The 24,199-nt window shown below is 36.5% G+C and overlaps 1 protein-coding gene and 1 pseudogene across 4 annotated transcripts in view; both read left to right on the top strand.

Annotated features, from left to right (window-relative positions):
• Dock4 (dedicator of cytokinesis 4) overlaps positions 1-24,199 on the top strand; it is a 443,711-nt gene that overhangs the window by 329,969 nt on the left and 89,543 nt on the right. For all 4 annotated transcript variants that reach the window (XM_048799621.1, XM_015498141.2, XM_048799623.1 and 1 more), the window contains exons 24-26: positions 2,934-3,061; positions 5,321-5,455; positions 16,367-16,465. In XM_048799621.1, coding sequence (XP_048655578.1) covers positions 2,934-3,061; positions 5,321-5,455; positions 16,367-16,465 — 362 coding nt within the window. The remainder of the gene's footprint in view (positions 1-2,933; positions 3,062-5,320; positions 5,456-16,366; positions 16,466-24,199) is intronic.
• Positions 5,811-9,288, top strand: LOC107152637 (annotated as a pseudogene).

The following is a 24,199-nucleotide window of genomic DNA, read 5'->3' as shown; positions in this document are numbered from 1 at the left end:
CTATAAGTATTTTTCTTCCTTTCTTTTCTATTTTTAAAATTAGCTTGTGACATTGGCCAGACTTTGACATACAGTGCTGAAGTGAACTGGTAATATTGAGTATCCTTCCCTTGTTTTTTGTTGTTAGGGAGAAATTATACAATTTTCACTACTAAGTATTATGATAGCTAAAGGTAGACATTTCATTAGTGCCCTTTATCAATTTGAGGAAATCACCTTCTGTTCCTAGCCTCCTGAAGATTTTTGTCATGACTGGTACTGAATTTTGTCAAAAAAGTTTTTTCTTTATTTATCACCAATATGGTGGAGCACATTGATTGATTTTCAAGTATTAAAAGAACTTTGCACTTTCTTGAGAATATATTCTAGTAGAGTGTATTTACTATATTTGTTTTGCTCAGATTTTATAAGAATTTTTAAATCCATGTCCATGAAGATTGTCAGTCTGTAGTTTTCTTATTTTGTAATGGTTTTGGCTGATTTGGGCATCAGGGTAGTGCTAGCCTAGTAAAATGAATTATAGTCTATATTCTGTTTTCTGGGAAAATTTGCATAGGTTTGGTATGACTTCTTCCATAAATGCTTCATAAAATTTACCAATGAAGCCATCTGGACTTGGAATTTTCCTTGTAGGAGGGTTTTTAACTGCATATGCAATTTGTTTAATAAATAAATGTGGAGTCACTTAGACTCCCCATTCGTTCTTGAGTGAGTCAAGTGAAATTATAATTTATGCAACTATTTGAAAGACCCACATGGATTTTTATAAACCAAGGGCAGTCCATCTGAATTGTCACACAGATGACATCTTTTAGAAAACCAGAGCAGAAGATTCCATAATTACGGATTCACCTGCCCAATAAAATGTGTTTGCAACCTCAAAATCAGTATTTATGGCACTTTTGTGATCATACACAGAAAAACACAGGTGAAAAAAAAGTTGAGTCACCAATGCCCACAATCTCAGCAGCAGGTTAAAAGTAAAAGGGGGGAAAAAAACAAGGCTCTGTTTTCATTTCCATTCCCATACACAGATGAAGAGAGAATGGAGATGGGAGGAGACAGGGCAGTACAATGCTAGAAACTCCAGCTTTGGGGCTAGGGGCTAGTTGACAGAGTTTGAATCCTGGCTTAGACACCTATCAGTGGGGGTAGCCTCCCTCAAAGTCACTTAACATCTGATTTTAGGAAGGACCAAGAATTGAGACTATTAGGAACCTTTGAAGATTAAGAGTACTGTGCATATGAAACTTGGTTTAAAAATCTTTTTAAGGAATATGTACCATTTTACCTTTTCCTGCACCAATCACTACCATTATTTTATTTAAAAAATTGAAAATTTACACTCTAAATAAAGTGAATGAGATATGGCCTGGATTTAGGAGCCTCAGGCACAGCTAAATTTTGGAATAATCAGAGATTTATATTTAAACAGAGAGACCTCTACCCTCTACTTCCTTTCTGGGTTTTAAATTAACTTTAAGATAGGTTCGTGCTCCCCAGAGAGGGAACTGCCAATTTCTCTCTAAAGCAACTGAATGGCCTAACATTCAGATAATTTTGGGGATTTCCCAGATGAACAACATCTGGAGGCCTTCAATCCAGCAGTAAAACTTCACCAGTCCATAAACTTAACTCGGCACTCAAGAAATAATTTTGTTTGTTTGCTGTTTGTTTTGTTAGCCTTTAGTTTTTCACTTGTAAATAAAAATAAACAATGAAAGACTTCCAGATATTGGTTAAAAAAAAAAAACACCTCTAATTTGAAGGCAGAGATTACAAATGAAAAAATAGAAAACAATAACTTGAAAGGAAAAAGATAATTCAGGGAGACCTCCAAAACACTCCAAAATTATCTCTGACATTCCCAAAGGGAACTGTATATCCCAGAAGAATTGCACATACATGAAACATGAACAGGAAGCTGATAAAGGGAAGAGTCAGGGGAGTAAACAGTAATGGCTGCATAATGAAAATGCAAAACCTATGGTTTTAAAATTATGAAAAATTTCAAGATGGAAGCAACCCAGCATTAGCATGAAATCAAATATGGGACCCTTCCCAGCCCAGGGACCTCTGTGACCACACAAACCCATTACACTGGACCAGGGAAGAAAAAAGCTCTTGGAAATGAAATATATGATAGTATAAATAAGAAAAATGAAGAGTTGGAAGATAAAATAAGGAAATTGCCCAAGAAATTGAACAAAAAGATGGAAGAATATTCAAGGAAAGTAGAAGATAGAATAGAGATTCAAAATATAAATTTGGAGTCTCAGAGTATAGAAAAGATAGAGGGAAGAAAATAATTCTATAAATAATATAAGACAAGTTTCCAAACTGAAGGACATGAGTTTATAAATTGAAAGGGCCAAGGTAAGACACTTAATATGAAATGTTGTATTTTCATGAATAAAGATAATTTTCCAGCAGCTTTCAAAGAGGGATAGAAACAAAATAATCCAATCACATATAAAGGATTGGAAATCAGAATGGGAGCAAAACCATAATGTTCACTTAACCAGAAATTGTGATATAACTAGTATTTTGAATGGCTGTGGAGAAGGGAGGGGAGTAAAAAGGCTGAATCATCATCTACCATAGTAAGAAGTCAGTGGACTGTCCATCTCACTGAAATTTCAGGAAAGAGCAAGAGAAGCATTCAGTTTAGAGATTTTGGGGGTAAAACGAACATGTGGAAAAAAAGAAAACCTGTCTCAACTAAGAGGCAGAGGTCTCTTGAGTGCCGGAATTGTATTGGGGAAATAAAGCTAAAACTGTTTTTCAATGTGAATCATGTAGAGCTGGTGCCCTTATAACTACACGTGTTAATAATTTAACAATTAAAACAGAATTAAAAAGTAGATAAGGATTCACTGCATTTTGCGTGGGACTTTTAACAGATGTGACACTAATGATTCTGCTCTCCCCAGATTCCCGGTACATTCTCCTGCCTGTCGTGTTACATCACCTCCACATTCACTTGCAAGAACAGAAGGACTTGATCATGTGTGCGCGTATCCTTAGCAACGTATTTTGCCTCATCAAGAAAAACAGCTCAGTAAGTAAATACAGGTCATAGTACGTAGTTCCCACCAAAGAGCTTCTGGAAATAAAATTTTAAATATCTTCAAAGAAACCATGCAACAGAGGAACCCTCTGAGACTCACTTTCATTTGCAGCTGGACTGGGTTGTTGTTGTTGGTTTTTTTTTTTTTGGTTTTTCTTGGAAGGAATTTTTTTTACCCTTGTGGGATTGCTGTAACCCTAGCTAACCTGGGTTCTTAAACTTGGTTTTCAAGAAAGAACTGAATACCAAGTGAGAAAAATTAGAAAGTTCAAAGCCTCCCACATGTGTCTTTAATCTTGATGAGATGAACACTCTGTGGCAAGAATAAATTACTACTTGCAAAGGAGTTGTTGGGGTCCATTCTGTGAAAGGCCACATCGTGATGCTCAGGACTTGGCTTTGGCTCTTAGGTCTGGTCCCATAGAAATTGTGGAAGCAAAGGACAACCCCAGGAGACTAGGGGTAACTTGCAATTCTTTGCCCCCAACAATAGTAATCTAAATTGTTATGGCTTTGGGGATTCTTGTCACAGTGCTTGACTCTTGACACAGTGCATTGGGTTAGATAATGTGGTACAACATAAGAAAAACAGCATGCTTGCTTATAAATCAGACAAACCCAGAGAATTTCTGTTAATGGCTCAGGGATCTGGTGTGAAATGCACATAGGAAGGATGTCCTGTTCCAGTTCTGTCACTCTGCAACTGTTAATTAAGCATTGTTCTCATTGGTAACAGGTTGTACAAAGTAGAATTTTGGCAGCGAGTGCTGAGATGCCTGTTTCTCTGCTTGCCTATTACCTCTGTGCTACAGTTTTCTGATTTTTGTCACTGTTATGATCAGCTCTGAAGAACTGGGATGAGTCCCTAGGGGAGCAGTGGAGAGAGGGCCCCAGTCATGTAGGAACAGAGTTGGTATTTGAGAGTAAAAGGCTAGAAACCCTGCATCTAAAACTGTGAGAAGAGGGCCATGCATGGAAAAGAACAGTTCACTTTTACCCACCTCGGTGATCCAGGCCCCAGAGGTGACCTGAAACTGGGTAGAACAGTGGCAACAAGGAAACGCCATACATTCTGATTTAAAACTCCCTCTGGGGCTGGGATATAGCTTAGTTGATAGAGTGCTTGCCTTGCATGCACAAGGCCCTGGGTTCATCCCCAGCACCACCCAAAAAAGAAAAAAAAAATTCCTTCTGTACAATACATAGTTGGAATGTTTTTTCCAAATTATAATTGCTGCAGTTAAAAAGTAAGCCAGATTTTTCACTACACAAAACCAAAAATAAATATCAGCAGTAGTGGAGGTTATTTCTCCTTCTCTATTTCGACTTGGAAGTTGAAGTCAGGTTTTGGACCTAGCTGATAAGGATTTCAGAGCAGAAACCTACTCACTGGAGAGAAACCTTGGTAGCTTTATTGCAGGTGTAGGAAAGTTCATCATAAAATCATAGCCAAAAAGCTCGTTAGAACTCACACTTCCTAATAGTATTCTTTACAAAGAGTGAGCTCCTTGGTAAGGAGCCCTTGTACACAGAGTTCTGTCTTGTGCAAGTATAATAAGAGCCTAAATCCGCTATGTACAGTCAGTGCAGAGCAATTTGAATTTGTCTCTCAAATCCTGGGGGCTTGGGTAGCATTAACTGTGCTTCAGGAAAGCAGTTCTTGCCACAGCTGACCCTAGCTCCACACTAGCTAAGGATGTTTGTCTAGACTGATCACCGTTTCCTAATATTTACATGTAGGATTTTTAAAAATCATGTTTTATAGGAATAGTCATTTGCATATCAACCAGAGTTTTGGAGAATTACCTGTATGGCTCCAGTGCTGAGAAGAGTAAATGTAAGCACAGTTGGGAATCACGGAATTATAGACTCTAAGAACCAGAGGGGACTTTCAGCGAGGAAGCAGGCCCAGAGAGGCAGACTGATTTGCTTGAGGTGCATGCCTGTTTGGGCATAGCTGACAGTCTCAATTAGCCTACTGTGCTTCTGATGGCCTCACCCCAACTTTTCATTCGTATCTCAGGTATCCGTTGCATGGCCAGCTGGTGTACCCTTGAGTAAGCTGTAACTTCTCTGGGCCTTGGCTTTCTGTAAGGTCATTCACTTATGTTAGGTCCAGATCTCTCATGCTCTTGAGTTTCCTGAGTCTTCAATTCTGTACTTGGAAATGGACCTTTTTCCCCTTTGCAATTAAAGAGAGAATAATATACCTATTAAGCCACAATTTCCTGAAGATTTTTTTCTCCTTAGGAAAAATCTGTGTTGGAGGAAATAGACGTGATAGTGGCCAGCCTGCTGGACATCCTGCTGAGGACCATCCTGGAGATCACCAGCCGACCCCAGCCATCCGGCTCCACAATGCGGCTCCAGTTCCAGGATGTGACTGTAAGATTAAAGCAAATGGCACTTGGAACAGGGCCTAATTTGACTTCTTAAAGCTTCAGTCATTTTGAGGGTGGGTTGCTATAAGAATCCGGAAAATCCAACCTTGCAAGAGTATGTGTGAGCATTTCAAATGTATGCGAGTTCTCCTTCATTTAATAAGAAAACTGTCGTATGAATCTTGTGGTTAAAAGATCTTACAACAAGCAGTTTCTAATTTCAGAAAGTCAACTTTGATATTAGTTGTCATTTTGCCCAATTTAATCTACAGTTTTATATCCCCAGTTAACTTGGTAACTTTTCATTCTCTTTTCATCTATCAGATTACCTGAGGAACCCAAAATAGTGAAATAGGGCCATGAAAGTCAGGGGCCCTGGATTCGAATTCTGGATTTTTCACTGTATCTAGCCAGGGTCCTTACCTTGCTAGACTTCAGTTCCCCTCAGCTATGATATGATAAGATATGACTTGGTAAATTCTAAGGGGCCTTCAAGCTCCACTATCTTATGAGTCTAATGTAAATAATGCAATTCATATAAACTATTAAGAAATAATATAACTGACAGTTTATATACACATGCACACACACACACACCAGTGCACACACATATACACCAGTGCACACACATATACATATATTTAAATGTGTGTATACATATACTTTTTTTCCTCTTTCAGCAGTGCTAGAAGCCTTGTGCATACCAGGCAAGCTCTGTACCACTAAGCTATCCTTAGCCCTTGCACACACATATTTCTATTTAAAATTCACATTCAACTACTAAAAACTGTCTTTAGTCTTTATTAAGAATATTCTCAGACATTCAGCCAGCCTTTCTGGGCAACACACCTTCTACCCTGGCCCAGTTTGTGTGTAACCTCACAGAAAAGGCCTCAGAGCTGGTGAATGCTGCTGTGGCTTACTCAGAGCTGCAACTGGCCACATTTTGGCATCACTCCAAGGTTGAGCTTGTTCCTCCAACCCCTGATGAGATCCCTACAGCTATTCAGAGCCTGAAAAAAATAGTCAAGAGTGCTCAAACTGGTAGCTTCAAACAGCTCACAGTTAAGGAAGCTGTGCTTAATGGTTTGGTGGCCACTGAAGTGTGAATGCTATTTTATATAAGAGAGATCATAGGCAAGCATGGCATAGTTGGCTACAACATTTGAAGACCAATCTTTAACATCTGATTATATTTGATTTATTGTTTGAGTTTTCTTGGACCATGTATGATCAGATTGCTATCTGAATAAAATAAGATGTGTCAGGGGAAAAAAAAAAAGAACATTCTCTCAAGCAAATGGTATCATTTGCAGAAATGGCATTAGATGCTGTAGTTTTCATGTATAAATTATTTTCAACAGTGTCAACCTTTTCCATCAGTTTTACCTATAATGTGCTGTGGAACTGCTGTCTTAAAAATGTTTGCCTAGGTCCTGGTGCAAACAATTTTTATTTTTACTTAAAATAATAAGAATTCTGTAGCAGTTTTCCCATAAAAGTCGGCTGTTTCATGATGGCTGTCTTGTGTTGCTTTCTTCTTGCTTCCATCATAAGATTTACCTGAATAAACTAAATTCCATTTTGAGGAAGTAAAGTTAAATTCTTTCTATTAATAAAGTAGAGTTGGAAGTAGTATAAAAAAACTTTCTAATTAGTATACTCACCACACTGCTTCTTTAAAAGAAGAATAAAATAACAGTTTCTCATTAGCCTGAGGCATTTTACCTGTAAAATGGGGCCTGACTTCTAGAGTTTGTTGCATATACTTACCATATTACCTGGTGCACAATAAATGCTCACAGCCGTGTTACTGTTGCTTACTGCCAATGGAGTTTAAAGATTTGGGGGTTTTGTTTTAAATTATGAGTTTAAAGGTTTGGGGGCTTTGTTCTCAATTTGGGATTTCTTTCATCTTTTATAGATCAAACTTTTTTTAATAAGTATACGATCACATGCAGTTAAGAGAAATAATATAAAGCTATCCCATGTGGCTTTTACTTAGTTTTCTCAATAGTAACCTCTTGCAGAAATCTAGAATAACATCACAACCAAACTATTGAAATTAATACAATTAAGATGCAGACTATTTCCATCACCCTGAGTATTTCTTGTGTTGACATTTTATAGCTAAACCCACTTCCTTTCCATCTCCACCTCTTCCTTAACCCCTGGCAACACAACTCTGTTCTCTATTTCTGTAATTTTGTCATTTCAAGAATGTTATATAAATAGAAACATATAGCATGTTAATCTTTGTGACTTTTTTTTTTTTAACTCAACAAAATTCTCTGAAGATTCATCCAGGTAGCTGTATCACTAGTTGCTGTTTTTTGTTGTTGTTGTTGTTGTTGTTTATTTGTTTTTTGTGTTTTGTGGGTTTTTTTGTTTTGTTTTTGGTAGTTGTAGATGGACAGCATACCTTTATTTTATTTATTTTTATGTGATGCTGAAGATCAAACCCAGTGCCTTGCATGTGCTAGGTAAGCACTCTGCCACTGAGCTACAGCCCCAAACCTCACTAGTTGCTTTTTAATTGCTGAGTGTCATTCCATGGTGTAATAGAACATAGTGCTTAACCATTCACCCACTAAAGGTCACCAGAGTTGTTTCCAGATTTTGGCTATTACCATAAAGCTATTATATGCATTGTATAAGTTTTATATGAACATAGGTCTTATTTTCTGTAGTATAAATTCCCAGGGGGGTGTAACTGCTAACCCATATGGTAGCTGGGTGTTTAGTTGTTTTTTCATTTGTTTGTTTGTTTTGTTTTGTTTTAAGAAACTGCCAAACTTTTTCCACAGTGGCTATGCCATTTTATATTCCCATTTATGAATAGGTTCTTAATACCCTCATTAGCATTTGGTATTGTCACTTAATGTTTTTTCAGGAGCAGGAGTGCTTTCTGATAGATGTAGAGTAATATTGTGGTTTTCATTGGCATTTTTCTAATAACTAATGACACAAATATTCTTTTCATATACTTATTTGCCATCTATATATCCACTTCAGTAAAATGTTTCTTCATATTTTTCTCATTGAATTGCTTTTTACTGTTGAGTTTTGATAGTTCTTTATATATTCTATATCTTATATAGTTCATTTTTCAGTACATAGTTTGTAGATGTTTTCTCCCACTCTGTAGTTATTTTTTTCATTCTCTTATCAGGGTTTGCAAAAGCAAATATGTTTGGTTTTAGTGAAGTGTAGTTTATTAATTTTTCCTTTTATGGATCCTGCGTTTGGTGTCAAGTCTAAGAACTCTTTTGTCTAGTTCCATATCCTGAAGTTTACCACCTAATTTTTTCCTAAAAATTTTATAATTTTGTAATTAGCATCTAATGCCATGAACCATTTTAAGTTAATTTTTGTGCAAACTGTGTTGAACCATTTTAACACCACCATCATCTCAATGTTGACATCTGTTGACAGTCTTTTTTTCATTCAGTTTGAATTCTTCTTGACTCTTGGTATAATGATTTTCATTTGAAATCTAAACATTTCTGTGTTGTAATGTTCTGGATCTTATTATGTAAGCCTTCTGTTTTTGCTGGATTTATGCAGTATCACTCAGCTGGGAAAGAAGAGGATGCCAACTTATTATGGCCAGATGGAGGTAGAAGCCCAGATCTCCCATTTGGCCTCCACTGACACCTGAGGGAAGAGAGTTGTTGTTACTGTTGGATAGCGATGGAAAGTTCTGGCCCTACCCATAATCTCTACTTGCCGGGTTTCTGTTCTTGCGACTAAAATGCTCAGGGGTCACTCCAGTTGAACTGGGCTAACTGGGCTGCGCAAAATAACCACACAAGAGACACAAATACCTTTTTCTTAGGGGTCGCTGTGATGGCTCCTCTGACCTTAAGGGTCCACAGAAAGAGAGAAAGCAAGAGCACGCGCTGACCCTTTTATTGAGGAGAAGCTATTCAAATGAGGCAAGGGGTCAGGTTTCAGGGGGCTGAGTCTATCTTCATGATGTCCACTGTCAGCAGGTTGACTGACACTTGGGTAGGCCACACCCAAGGGCACAGTAAGAGAAGGGGACACACACAAGGCACTTCCATGGAAGATTCTATCCTAAATAGGGCAAGGGGTTATATTACAAAGGAACAGGTGAGCATAGCTTCACCCATGGGGCTGTAGCAAGACACACCCATGCACGAGACACTGACCCTCGAACCCAAGAAGGGTGGGGAAAGCTCTGCCACATTTCTGTGACTGAGTGTGATTCAGTCACGTGTAAGGTTGGTCTGCCACATCGACTGACACCATTGTGAGAGTGCCCCTGTTATTCCTGGGCAGGGGTGAGTGTCCTCACTCTCTAGGAGGCTTCCTCTGGCACCACCCAGTGGGGAGAGAAAAGTGTGATTGTTACTGGGAGGCAGTGATGGAAGTCCAGACTCCCCACCTTCACTGACACTTCCCACTGGGGATGAAAGTACCTGCTCCCAGTTGGGCTTTCTCTGACACAGCTCTGGGAGAAATATTGGGGCTTCTTATTACTCATGAGAGTGAGAGTCTAGGCCCCCAACTGGCCTTCAAGGTGTAAATGTGGGTAAAGCCAACAATTTTTGTGGTGTTCTGCTGGAATAGAGTGGTTATGACTCAAACTATTATCTTGTCAGGGTCCCCCTTTTCTGGTCCTTTTGTTACAGAGCAGACTTCTCTTAGGGTACCCCCCACCACCACTCAACTGTTGGTGTTTCAGGAAGGCCTGCTTCTGTAATCAAGTCTGGGGTGAACAAGGCAGAAAGAATAGAGCACCATGACCTTCTTTGGGTCCCAAGTTTCCTGGCTAGACTGTCTTCTTTCTCCAGCTTTTGGATCTTCTTCTATTTGTTTTATATATAACATCCAGGTTTTTAATTGTGTTTAGCAGGAACAGTAGGGAGAAGTATACCTACCACCCTTTTACCTCAGAAGAAGGGAAGTCTTCATTATGGTTTTGATGGTAATAATGTAACTACTTCCTGTAAACAAAGCTCTTATATGAAATTATAATTGCACAGCAAAGAGAATTGTAGCACATGCTCTACAGGGTTAAGTCGTTCCTGTGGTCACAAGCTACAGTGCTTACCTCATCTCTATGGGGTATTCTTGATCTTTAGGCCATCACAGTGCAGTAATAGGTGAGAAGCAACAGACTTGAAGAGGGCAGTGAGTCAGCCTTGCGGGTGATGTAGGGGGTGGAGCAGACAGAGTGACCATCCTGTGTACTCAATTTTAGGAAAATCACATAAAGAGAGTCGTTCCCACACAACTCTGTGGTGCTCTTTGCTGTGTGAAAAGCTTAACTCTTGAAGAAATGTGGGATGAAATTTTCTAGGAAACAATCCAAATTATTTGGCAACTTTGCCATCTATGACTCTGGTTTTATGCTTTAAGACATTTTTTTGGAGGACTCAGGCAGACCCAGTTTGGTTTACTGTTTCACTGACTGCAGGATGTGGGTTGAGTTACGAATGTCTCTAAGCCTCTGTTTGTCTTTAAAACAGAGAAAATCATTTTCTTCATCCCAAAGTTAATGACAGGATTTCATCAAGTCTGTAAACATGTTTAAGCGGTATCTGGTCTCAGAATAAACTTTAAACATTAGTTACTGTGGAAACACTAGGAGTCACACTAATGTTATCATTGATGCAGACTATAATCTGTTGTGGTTATAACTAATTCTGTGGTGAGATGTGTGCTCTGGTCATTCACAAAGTCAGTTCACTCTGGGCACAGAAGATCTAAGTTCCTTATCATTTTCCTGCAAGGGAACAGGCTTTCTAAACTGGGAGTCTTTATGTGGCAGTTCCATATTGAGCACCTTTCAGTCTTTTGAGCACATGTTTTGCCCGTGCTGGGTGAACACACTGTGGGCAAAAGCAGTTCCCAAAAGCATGTCATGATGAGTTTCTCCATGCTCTGTTAAGTACCATGGTTGTGACCCTGCCTCTCAGCAACCCCAGATGAGGACAGGCTTCTGTTGTATCATAATTCCCAATAACAGTAGTCTTATTTTTACCATTTAAAAGGATTATACTTTTTGTTCTTCTACCAACTATTCTTTAAACTTTAAAATGTTCTCTCTGGCTACAGAAAGAAAAAAAAGCATATTATAATCGGTTCCTTTCAAAAATCTAATTGTACATAGAAGCAGATTTTATAAAGCAGCATAACGGCCATTTGCCTCACACCCTCAACTAATTGGACTCCAGAGTTCCTTACAATTTATAAATGCTTCTTTGCACATAATTCTGTTAAGTACCACTTCCAAGTGCGAGTGACTCAGCTCAGCATAGACCACATCTCAGACAGGTACTCTGTATGCTTATCTAAAGTTTTCATGCTTATGATTACAAAAGGAAAGGGGTACAGGAGAATTCTATTAAAATATCTGGAAAAAAGCATGCATATATTTAATGGAAGGTTTCTTCACACATTCAGTACTCTTGAAGCTTTTTATAGAAATGCCCATTACACGCCATGTGTACATAAAATTGGCACAAGCCACTGAAGAACACGGAGTTTTAAAGGCAATTTGTTAAGAAATTCCCCACACTAAAGTAAGTGAATCTTGATTGGTGTTTTTTGTTTGATTTTGTTTTTTACATATTTTTAAAAACAAATTATGAAATAAGGTTTTCATATATACACAGTCCTAAAATATCTTAAAAATAAAAAAAATTACATTGTAGTCAAAAGATACATCAGTAAAATATTAAACATTTAATCCTCTCACCAGGGTTGAATGTGCTTCAAGTTCCTAAATTGATTAAGTGAATAAATATAAATAGATGTTGGGCTTGATAATGTGCCATAAGTGTGCCAGGGATTATATTTCAGAATGGTAAGTTATTTGCAGTGGGCCTCAGCCAGATATAACAAATACATAGTTAATAATTCAAAGAGGTGTTTATCTATGTCCATTGATTATAAAGACCTAATGAAAGTCTATTCACTCTTGAATTTTTTCCTCATTTTTACTGATATTATTACAAATAATATGTAGTTTTTCAAGCTTCAGATTATTTCAATATTCACAGAATGTTGTGTTAAAGTAAAAAAGAATATGAATGTAGTAGATGTATTAAGGATAGTTTGTTGAGGATAGAGAAAAACTAAATGATGAAAAACTGGGTTTCTACCAATTAGATTTGCATTTTTAAATTGAGACATAATAAATTGAAAAGTGTCAATATTAGTTATCAACAGACAGGTTGTTGTACTTAGTTCTATTTAAATCCCCAAGCTCTCTATAAAATCACTATAAAATTTTCTCTATAAAATCAGATTAGTCTGGGAATTTGGAAGGAAAGCCACGGAGGGCTGACTTCTAGAGCCACAGATAATTGGTTCACATCTTGGCTAGGCCAGCTTGCTGTGAAAGCTGGAGTAAACTTTTGAACCTGAACAAATACTTATTGTATCTTTAAAGTGAAGTTGTCCACCCAACAAGATTAATAAGGAATAAACTCAACAATGCAATCAAAGCATAGTAACTTCTACACCGTATAAATCATAGAGAAGTTTTTATTGAGTTAATAATTGTCATATAATAAGTTGCACATGTTTAAAATATACAGTTTGGTGTGTTTTGACATGTGTATACCCATGGTCCATCACGGTTGTCACGATAATGAATGGGGCCATTGCTCACAAGTTTCCTTTTGCCCTCTCTATTTGTTCTGTCTTGCTCCTCCATCCTTTTCCATCCTCCAGCAACTATTTGCCTGATTTTTATATTAAATTATCTGGTACTATACATATGTTTCCATTCTCCAGAATTTTAATATAACTAGAATCATATGACATATAGTTATTGTTGGTTTCAGGGGGTTGTTTTTTCTTGACAGGAGGTAAAGGTGTTGTTATAGCCTATTTCATACAGTGAAATTATTTGAGTTTTATCTCTGTTGCTTTGTGTGTCAGTAGTCATTACTTATTATTGATGAGTAGTATTCCATTGTATGAATAGACTACAGTGTGTTTGTTTATTTGCTTGTTGGTAGACATTTGGGTTATTCATAGGTTTGACTATTGTTCCATTTATTTATTTATTTAGCACCTGTAATATATTCTCTTGATTACCATGTTTTATAATAAGTCTTAAAATCAGATAGTATAAACCCTACAACTTTGCTCTTCTTTTGAAGCTGTTTTGACTATTCTAGATCCTCTGCGTTTCCATATATGTATTTAAATTAGCTTGTCAATTTCTATTCTCAGTAAAATTTGCTGAAATATTGATTGGAATTGCATTGAACAATACAATTGCTTATATTGTTCCCATGTCAATGTGGGAAGTATTAATATCTTAACAATACTGAATCCCTCTCAATCCATGAATATAAGATATCTCTCCTTTTTATTTAGGTGTTCTTTAATTTCTTGCATCAGGGTTTTATAGCCTTCGGTATGCAAAGCTTATACCTCTTGTGTTATATAGACCACTAATTAATTTAATATTTTTAAAGGTATTATAAAGGGGGTTATTTTAAATTTTAATTTTATATTCCTCATTTCTAGTATATAGAAGTGAAGTTGATATTTTCACACTTATATCCTGGGACATTAAAAACTTCTTTTTTCTTCTTTTTCTTTTTTTGGGGGGTGCTCTTGATTGAACCTGTGATCTCAGGTATGCTAGGCAAGTGTTCTACCACTCAGCTACCTCATCAGCCTCAACAAATTCTAGCAGCTCTTTGTAGATTCCATAGCATTTTCTATGTATACAAGTATGTTGTCTGTAAATTGAGACAGGTTTTTTAAAAATTCCTTTAAAACTTGTGTTCTTTGATTTCTTTTTCTTGACTTATTATACTACCTAGAACCTGAATAGAAACCATGAATAAGCTTTGGTAGGTTTGAAAGTATTTTTTCTTCATTTTTGAAATGGATAATAAATCTTGGTTGATAGCTGTTGTTCTCTCATTGATTACTCTAAAAATGTTGCTGTACTGTATTTTAGCTTGTATTGTTCCCAAGAGAAATCTTCTCTCATCCTTATCTTTGTTTCTCTGTATGAAATTTATCTTTTTTCTCTGACCAGTGTTAAAATTTTCTCCTTATCACTGGCTATAAGCAATTAAATTATGATATACTTCAGTGTAATTTCCTTGATATTTATTTTGCTTGAGGTTAGTAGAAATTTTTTTGATACATAGTTTCTGGTTTTTCAAGAATATAAAGGATTTTTTCCCCTTACATCTTTACTTGCTTTTTCTGCCCTATTCCTCTTTGGGGCCACAAATTACATAGATAGATAGATAGATAATAGATAGGTTGATTCTGCTACTTGAAGTTGATTCTGCTACTTGAAGTTGTTTCTATAATTCACTGGGATATTTTTTCTTTTTGTTTGTTTTGCTTCCTCAGTTGTTTTTTGTTTTTGTTTTTTTTTCTGTATATGCTTTACTTTGGAGAATTTCTGTGACCCTATGTGTAAGTTTAATGATCTTTTCTTTTGCACTGTCCATTCAATGACATTTCATCTCACAATTTGTAGTCCATTCGTTCTATTTCGAGTCCTATGTGAACTCTTGGTATTGTTCACTCAGTTCTTTCCTAAGTGTTATTTTTCTAGCCTTGGGCTGTTTCTTCATACACAAGCACTAAATTATCAAAAGTTGTTTCTTCAAATTTTCCATCTCATGTGAAATATCAAAGATTCCTTGGTTTATTAACAAGATAATATGTTGAGTTTGTAGGATATTTCTATTGGGCCCTACTAATTAGTTTCTTGAATATTTACCCTAACTAATGTACAAGCAAAACCATTTTTCATATCTGTATATTGCAAAGAACCAACTTGAGTTCTGGGTTGCCTTCTCATGCATGAAGTTGTATCCTCAGGCTTCCGATGGCAGCTGGTAAAGATTCATTTGACTGTGCTAGCTCAGCTGACTCTGTTGGAAAATCCTACTTCTCAGGGCATTTAGTCTCCAATTTTACATGTGAGCCTTTAGTCCTTTTCCATGTAAATTCAAAGATACAAATTCCAACTAAACAATACTTCTGTAAATATTCAGTTAGTTGCCACAGATTGCTTTTCCTGCTGTGTTCATATTGTTTTAAGTGGTATTACTCTATTTAAAAATAGATGAATGATTTGCTAAGTAAAAATGTTTGTACTGAAAACAAAAGAACTTTAAATTAGAAATGCATTTAAAAATGCAAGTTAGAGCAACTTTACATAGGTCTTCAAATCTAAGGATTCTCTGCATACATTTTTATTTTTAATTTTTGAGAATTGGACTTTGTAGGAATAAATCACATGGAACCCAAGCATAAAGAATGGCTATTAGAACCGTTTTCAAAAGGGAGATTGAAATCATCATTATGCAATGCATTTCTTTCTCTGAACCCTGTCAGTCAGTAAGCCAACTCTGATGAGTTGGAGGAGGTCATGTGAATTCAAAAATAGAGCATGAAGTTAGTTAAAAATCTTTGGAGTAAAACAATCTGCGGATAACTCCAACTCGGCCACTTTTTAGCTTTGTGATTTGGAGCAAGTCTTTTAGTCCATTTGAATCTGCAGTTTGCCTTCTTTAAATAATATTATACCCCAGTTGATGTAAGGCTCAAATAATATAATGAATGGAGGTATTTTAAGTGCTCAGTAAATCATCATGGGCCTTATAACTTTCCCTCAAGTGCATGGAATTAGTCCTGAAGTGAAAAACTTCTGCCCAAGTTAAAAAAAAAAAAAATCATAGTATGAAGTAAATGGTAATCACCTCAGGGAGAGATTTTTGGCTGTGATATTACAGGCAATGTACAAATTTACATTAAGAAGAGTTCATATAGTGAATATGGATCATAATGAATTTTTAAAAAAATATTCTCCTTGAGGAAAGTTCAGAGTAAATCACTGGTGTTCTTTTATGTCCTTCCTTAAAAATACCTCTTTTTTTTTTTTTAATAGGGGGAATTTGTTGCCTGTCTTCTGTCCCTATTACGACAAATGACTGACAGACATTATCAACAACTTCTTGATAGTTTCAATACAAAAGAAGAATTAAGGGTAAGTTATTTTAAATTTTTTCTTTTATGTATATTTTTAGTTTTTCATGTTCTTATCACTCTTCAGATAGCTTCTTGACAATTGCTTTACCTCTTTCCATTGAATTCTAAACTATTTTTTTTCTCTTGGCCTTGTTCACAAATCCACTTGGCTACATTGGCTCTGTAAGGTTTGTATTACTCAAGCAAAGTAATTAACCCTGATTTTTGGAGGACATAGTATTTGAAACACCTTTCTTCCAAGTTCAGTAAACTAGAAAAAAAATAACAGATCTAAGAAGACAAAGCAAATAGACTAACTCTAGTTAAGTGTACCTAAAATATCAACTTTGTAGAAAATAGGGGAGATCATCTAATCCTCCCATGCTTCCCCTCCCAATCCCACTATGAATCAGCCTCCTTATATCAGAGAAAACATTCATCATTTGTTTTTTGGGGATTCGATAACTTCACTTAGCATTATATTCTCCAACTGTATCCATTTACCTGTAAATGCCATGATTTTATTCTCTTTTATAACTGAGTAATATTCCATTGTGTATGTATACCACATTTTCTTTATCCAGCTCTAGAAAGGGCAAAGGGAGGGAAGGGAAGGGATGTGGGGGTAAAAAAGATTGTGTAATGAGATGGACATCATTATCCTCAGTACATGTATGAAGCCACAAATGGTGTAAATATACTTTGTATACAACCAGAGATGAAAAATTGTGCTCTATATGTGTAATATGAATTATAATGCATTCTGCTGTCATATATAACAAATTAGAATAAAATATATATATATAAATAAATAAATAGAAAATAAGGGAGATTATATAAACACAGCAACTGATTTCATCCCTGTAGAACCATATCGAGAAGTTTTAGTTGCAACTTTCTGACTAGAGAAGCAGAGTTCTATTTGATATTCTTTATCAGCTTTAATCTAATCAAAATGCTATGCTAGTCTGACAGGCTGACATTAAAAAGAAAGTAGTGATGCCAAGTTATAAAAATCTAATGTATGCCAAAAAACATCTAGTATTGGAGGAACAATAATGCTTCCTTTATAATATCACTAAAAGCTTAGAAGTTGATTGTAGTCAGAGAAATGACCTGTCATCTGCCCTTATTTGCTTTTATTTCTCTTTCATCTCTTTAGTTTTCCAGATACCTGCATATGTAAGTTATCATACTGGGAGAATTGCTTAAATGCTGGTTGATGGAGAATTATAGGTCAATGCAATTATACTATAATGTTTGATTGATGGGAGGTCTATCACAGTGCCTTAGAGAAATATTGGTAGTTATTTGGATAGTGTATAGGGGTCACTTACTGACTTTTTTATTAGTGAATTATATTTATAAATAAGAGTGAAATTCATCATGCCATATTTGTACACACACATAACATACTTTAATCTATATCATTCCCTAGTACTTTCCCTTTCTACTTATTAACTTTTAAGTGCCTGGAAGATACTGCATGATGTCAGAAGACTCTTTCTCTTACCTTGGAGCAATTGATAGTTCATAAGCCGAGTCATGCAAAACAATTGTTTTTTGCAGATACAGTCTACACAGCATCACCTGATTGTCATATGCCATGGTGTTTTCATTTTTTCACTCAGTCTTGAGTTTAGAATTTCAAATAGATAAAAGGCCTTAGAACTTACACCACTGTGGGTACATCAAAAGGAAGGTAATCATAAAGTTAACTTTCATCAGAGACTATTTAATACAGTTGAAGAATAATTAGATTTTACGTAAGATGTCTGTGACTTCATATTTCAAAATTTCTCATAAAAAGACTACATATTTTTAAAGAGCCTGGGAATTAAAAATAGCCAAGAAGCATGGATTGAAAGATATGATTAATTTAATCAAGGTATTGAGTTTTATGCTCTAGTGTTCTCACTGATAATAAAGCAAATGGAAATAATCAGTGAAGTGTTATATGTGGGCTTTATTTCAGTCGGCCAGCATACTTTTTCAAAAGACATATATTTCCCTCTTCAAAATTAGCTGGCCTTGAGACAACAGAGTTATTTACTGATACTAAATACTTAGTCTGTATCAGAATGAGAATCCTATGCATGGCAAGCACTGAGCAGGCACTGGGGTTGTAATCTAGCACAAGATATCTTCCAGTTGGGGGAATAAGATAATTGTGGACATGGATACCCTACAGGTGATGGATAAGGCAAGGACATGGTGTTCTGGAGCATCTGGGAGTTGCTGCCAATAGACTCGAGGAAGCAGGAAAATTTCCCAAGGAATGTCTCAATTGAGAACCTAGAGATTAGTAGGCGTGTGCTATCAATTATCACCTTGGGCTAGAGATGTAGTTCAGTGGTAGAGTGTTTGCCTAGCATACACAAGGCCCTGAGTAGGATCTTCAGCACTGCAAAATAAATAAATAGATAGATAGATAGATAGATAGATAGATAGATAGATAGATAGATAGATAAATGTCACCTCAGTGCTCTGACACTTCTTATAATCTTGAATATTTTTGTTTATGATTTTATGTATTTTTCCAACCCACCCAGCTACTAGGTTATAAGAAGCTTATATCTGAAGCTTTGTCTGGTTCATTCCTCTCTTGTCAGATTCCAGAACATCCCTAACACATATAAATATTGAAGAAATATTTGTTGAAGCCAGGTATGGTGACATATGCCTGTAATCCCAGCTACTCAGGATGCTGATGCAGGAGAATCTCAAATTTTAGGTCAACCTGGCCACCTTAGTGAGAACCTGTGTCAAAATCAAAAAGTTTAAAAAGGACCAGGGATGTATCTCAGTTTTAAAGCACTTGCCTAGCACACATGTGGCCTTTCCTTCAATCCTTAGAGGGAACGAGGGAGAGAGTGAGGAAGGGAAGAAGGGAAATTGGCTTATTGATTGTTCAATAGAATATAGAGTTTGAGAAAGAGAATTGTTAAGACATAAGTCTTTGTTAATGGATGTAGACTTTATTTTGAGAATATTTGGTAGCTATTGAGGGTTTTAAAAGGGAAAGACATGACCACATTTGTCTAGTTGCAGTATCTGTCTGGAAGTGGATTAACTAAGATGAAAATAGGAGGCAGAACCCTATAAAGATGTAGTAATCTAAGCTAGTAATTTGGTGTAGTAATTTAAGCTAGAAGAGACTGTGGCCTGAAACAGAGAACCTCATGGTAGTAAATTCTGGAGACATTTAGGAAGTTGAATTGGCAGGACTTGATAACTAACTATATTTTAAAAGGTGAAAGAAATGAAGGAGCTGAAGATAACTCCAAGACTCTTTAACAATAGGCTAAATGTTGGTCCATTCATTGATTGGGGGACATAGAAGGAGTAGATGTTGAGGTTTGGGAGCAAAGGTAAATTCTGAGTTTGTCTGAGTTTGGTCACCTGGGGGACATCCAGCTGGAGGTGTTTAGTAGACAGTGTCTGAGGTTCAGGAGAGAGGTGGGCTGCAGAGGCAGATTGGGCAACTGTCAGCCTGTGAATAGTAATTGACATCATGAGACATCCAAGGAAACTAGACTCAAAAGGACTTACGTGGAATCCTAAGCATTAAAGAGAAGGGAGTGGTGACTAGTGCCTGTTCCTTCAAAGAGGTTAAGTAACATTATTGATATTATTGGGAAGGCTGATGAGCAATTTCAGTGGTGAAGGTGAAAGCCATGCTACCATGCAATTGAGGAATTAAAAAAAAAAGAAAAAGATATAAAGGAATAGAAGCGTGTAATATTCCAAGAAGAATAAGTTAAAGGGACTCTTTATGTATAACTTTGGGTGTTAGAGCAGTATGTATAGTGGAGGAGACTTAAGCATGATTAAATATCAATGATTAGAGCCAATGGAGAGGGAGAAGCTAAAAGTAAAGGAGAGAGGGCTGCCACACCTCTCACAAAGGGGAGGTCCCTGACAAGGCAGCAGGAGGGGAAAGAATTAGCCCTTTACCTGAGTGGGACTAGAAAGGAGATAACTGGAGTAAATGCCAGCTCGAGGTCATTTATTTACTTTGCTAAAGGCTAATGAGTCATCAGATGTTAATCCACATATTAAAAGACACCACCTTTCAATAAGTTTTTTCTGTTCTCAATTTTCTGCAAAGCTGAATAGCCTTGGCTATTATATTCCTCAAAGCTATATTACATTGTTTTAAAGATAATAACATTAATCCATAATCCCCTATCTAAAGTTCTTAGTACCAAATGCATTTTGGAAACCAGAATTTTTGCAACTTCAGAGAGATAAGATAATGCATTTACTGTATTTTATAGTATAGCACCTCCATCAGGATCTTCAATAACAAAATGTTCACTCAAGAGGAAGAATAAATAAAGATTACAAATTGTTCAGGTCAGATTATACAGCTGAATGGATTAGAAAACCAAAAAAAAATTTAAAAAATATTTTTTAGTTGCCAATGGATTTTTTACTTTGTTTCTTTATATGTGGTACTGAGTATCGAACCCAGGGACTCACACATGCCAACAAGCACTCTACTACTGAGCCACAACCCCAGTCTCCTGAAAACCAAAAAATTTTATAATCTTTTTTAAATTTTTATGTTGCAGTAGAGGAACTAAGGAATAGTAACATTTTGTATAGAATTTAATATATACCAGGCACTGTTCTAAGCAGTTGATTAATATTAACGCATTTACTTCTCAAAGGAACCCCATGAGTGAGTCCTTAACATTGTTGATGTTGCTCTTTTTGTGGTACTGGGTACTGAACCCAGGAGCACTATACCACTGAGTTACATCCTCAGACTTTTTTACTTATTTTGAAACAGGATCTCACTAATTTGCCCAGACTGACCTTGAACTTCAATCTGCCTGCCTCAGCCTCCTGAATAGTTGGGATTGCAGGTGTGCATCACTGCGCCCCTCGCCAGTCCCCCTTACTGTATTACAGATGCCAGTTACTTGATTCAGCAAACACTTCTTGAGTATTGTTGGTTACACAAAAGTAATATTAAGGCTAATTAAGCAGTCTGCTATAAAGGTTATCTAAATCAATACAAACGAACGTGCTATGTTTAAACAACAAGAATAATGACTAACAGTTAAAGAACACCTCTCCACCCCACCCCCACAATCATAAGCCAGACATGCTGCTAAACACTGTCTGCAAGTCTCTTGTAGTAACACATTTCGTTCCCCCTCATTGGAAGATGGATTGATGCAGTTATTCTTATTCCCAAGTTATTGAGAGAGATGGGAATTCTAGTAACTTACAACCTCTTTGCTTAGGCAGCTGAATTCAGCTCTTCCCTGAGCTTTACTGTACTTTTCTAAACGAAAATATTTGCTATCAAAATGCACAAAATTTTATTTGTCGATTTTTTTAAGATTAATAAGGTATTTCTAGTCATAGAGTGGAAGTATCTGAGAAAGACCAAATGAGAGGGGGAGGGGTTTTTCTTTGGGGGGGGGTGGAGGCAAGCTTGTGTCTACATTTAGGTTAGAAATTAAATGAATAAAGAAACTATCAATAAGTTAAGATACGAATTAATAAAGTACTAGTTAGTGAAAAGTGTAACTGATATTTGGATTAGACACTAAAAATCCCACATAACTCTATACTGTTTCAAAAAGTGAAAATCATAATATATGTCCTGTCCTAGTTCATTTTCTGTTGCTATAATAGAATGCCTGACACTGGAGAATTTTTAGAGAAAAGACATGTGTTTACATTCACAGTTCTTAGGGCTGGAAAGTCCAAGGGCATGGTTCCGGCATTTGCTTGGCTTCTCTCAAGGGCCTCATTCTACTTCAACTCATGGTGGAAAGCAGACAGGCAAGTGAATATTTTTGCAAAGAAGAAAGAACACAAGGGATGGACTTGACTTATAACAACTTGCTCTTAGAATTCAGCCAGTCATGCATGAGCAAGAACTCAGTCATGAGAGAAAGGCATTCATCCATTCATGAGGGCCCTGCCTCTGACCCACACACCTCCCACTAGGAATTAAAGTTCCAACAAATGAACTTCTGTGGGACATACTCAAACCACACCTTGTCCTCTTCCCTCCTGCAATGTTCCCTAATTCCCAGAGCTAGCTATAGATGATGTATATCCTCCTAGACTACGTTCTATGCTGTGTCCATACGTTTTTTAAAAGTGAGATCATTTCATTCTTCTTGTACTGTCCTTTTTTTTTTTTTTTTTGGCACAACAGTATCTCATGGATAGTATATATCCCAGTACGTCATTTTTCTGAACCTCATTATTTAGATTCTACACAATTTAGCCATTTTTTTCCAGTTATAAATGTACAGAATAACTTTTTTTAATTTATTTTTATGTGGTGCCAAGGATCGAACCCAGTGCCTCACACATGCTAGGCAAGTGCTCTACCACTGAGACACAACCCCAGCCCACAACTTTAATCATTCTTGTGATGAACATTTAAAATGTTTCTGATTTTTGCAACCAGAGAGGATCTTGCAGTAAATACACAGACACACACACACACACAAATACACACATCTCTATGGACCTGTGTCCTTATTGCTGTAGTATTAATACCTGGAAGTAGAATTATTGGGTCATAGTATATACATATTTTAAATTCTAATTGATACTTACAAATTACATATTAAGATTCTCAAATGACTATTTTTGGTTTTTATTCCTAGCATCACTGCTTTTTTTTTCTTTTTTCTTATCATTTCAAAGAAAGATTTGTCTTAGCATTTCCCAAAGATTCTCTAAATCAAAATGAACATTGAAAGTGTGTAGTTCTCTAGTGTCTACTGAGACTAAATAATGCTTTAACTCCATCCATGCTTAAAGAACCTGGAAGTCCATAGGGTTACTGTTTACGTGATTTCTGGGTTTTAGCATAGGCCACTGCTTCTTCTTGGCCCTCGGGTACCTGTGCGTGAGTAGTGTGAGTCACAGAGTCAGAATACAGGTGTGTGGGAGAAGACCTGAGGGCTGGCACTCTGAATTGTTTTAATTTTTTTCCTTCTGTACATTACATAATTCTAACACAAACAAAAAGCAAAGACTGGGTTACCAATTAAGTATTTTTTTTCCTCTTTCTGTAGTCAGTAATATCTTATTATTCACCCCCCTCATGCTGAGGACTTAAGTTTTGTCCAAATTTTTGGTATTTCATGTATATACAGCAGTTTCACTCCTCTTCTTTTGTTGATTATGACTTTTCATATAGAACCATGGGAAACTTGGTATAAGCATGAGATTATAAAAGTACAGCACTATTATAACATTCCATTGCCATCCTAAAGCTCGCTGGCCCACTAGCTTTAAAAAAAAAAAATTGGGCTGGGGATGTGGCTCAAGCAGTAGCGTGCTTGCCTGGCATGCGTGGGGCGCTGGGTTCGATCCTCAGCACCACATAAAAATAAAATAAAGATGTTGTGTCCACCAAAAACTGAAAAATAAATATTTTTAAAATTCTCTCTCTCTCTCCCTCTCCCTCTCTCTCTTTCTCTCTCTCTCCTTCTTCTCTCTCTCTTTTAAAAAAAAAATTGTATCTGATAAAACTTTGATCCAGCCTTAAAACTGAGCATTTCCTGTTACCTAGAGAACAAAGACCAGTCTCCTTGTCACATTGTCCCTATCTTCAGTCTACCTTCCAACCTATTATCCTCCATTTCCTTTCAAAGAACTTCTACTCCAGCCACTTAAAACTACTTATATATTCCTAACAAAGCATGTTTATAATTCCTGATTCCTCTGATTCCTTTTGTTCTTTCTATTTGAAATGCCTATTCTG

Source organism: Marmota marmota, unplaced genomic scaffold (assembly GCF_001458135.2).
Source record: "Marmota marmota marmota unplaced genomic scaffold, marMar, whole genome shotgun sequence".
NCBI classification, from domain to species: Eukaryota; Metazoa; Chordata; class Mammalia; order Rodentia; family Sciuridae; genus Marmota; species Marmota marmota.
The sequence above is the reverse complement of the archived record's forward strand: the minus strand, read 5'-3'. Positions and strand labels throughout refer to the sequence as shown.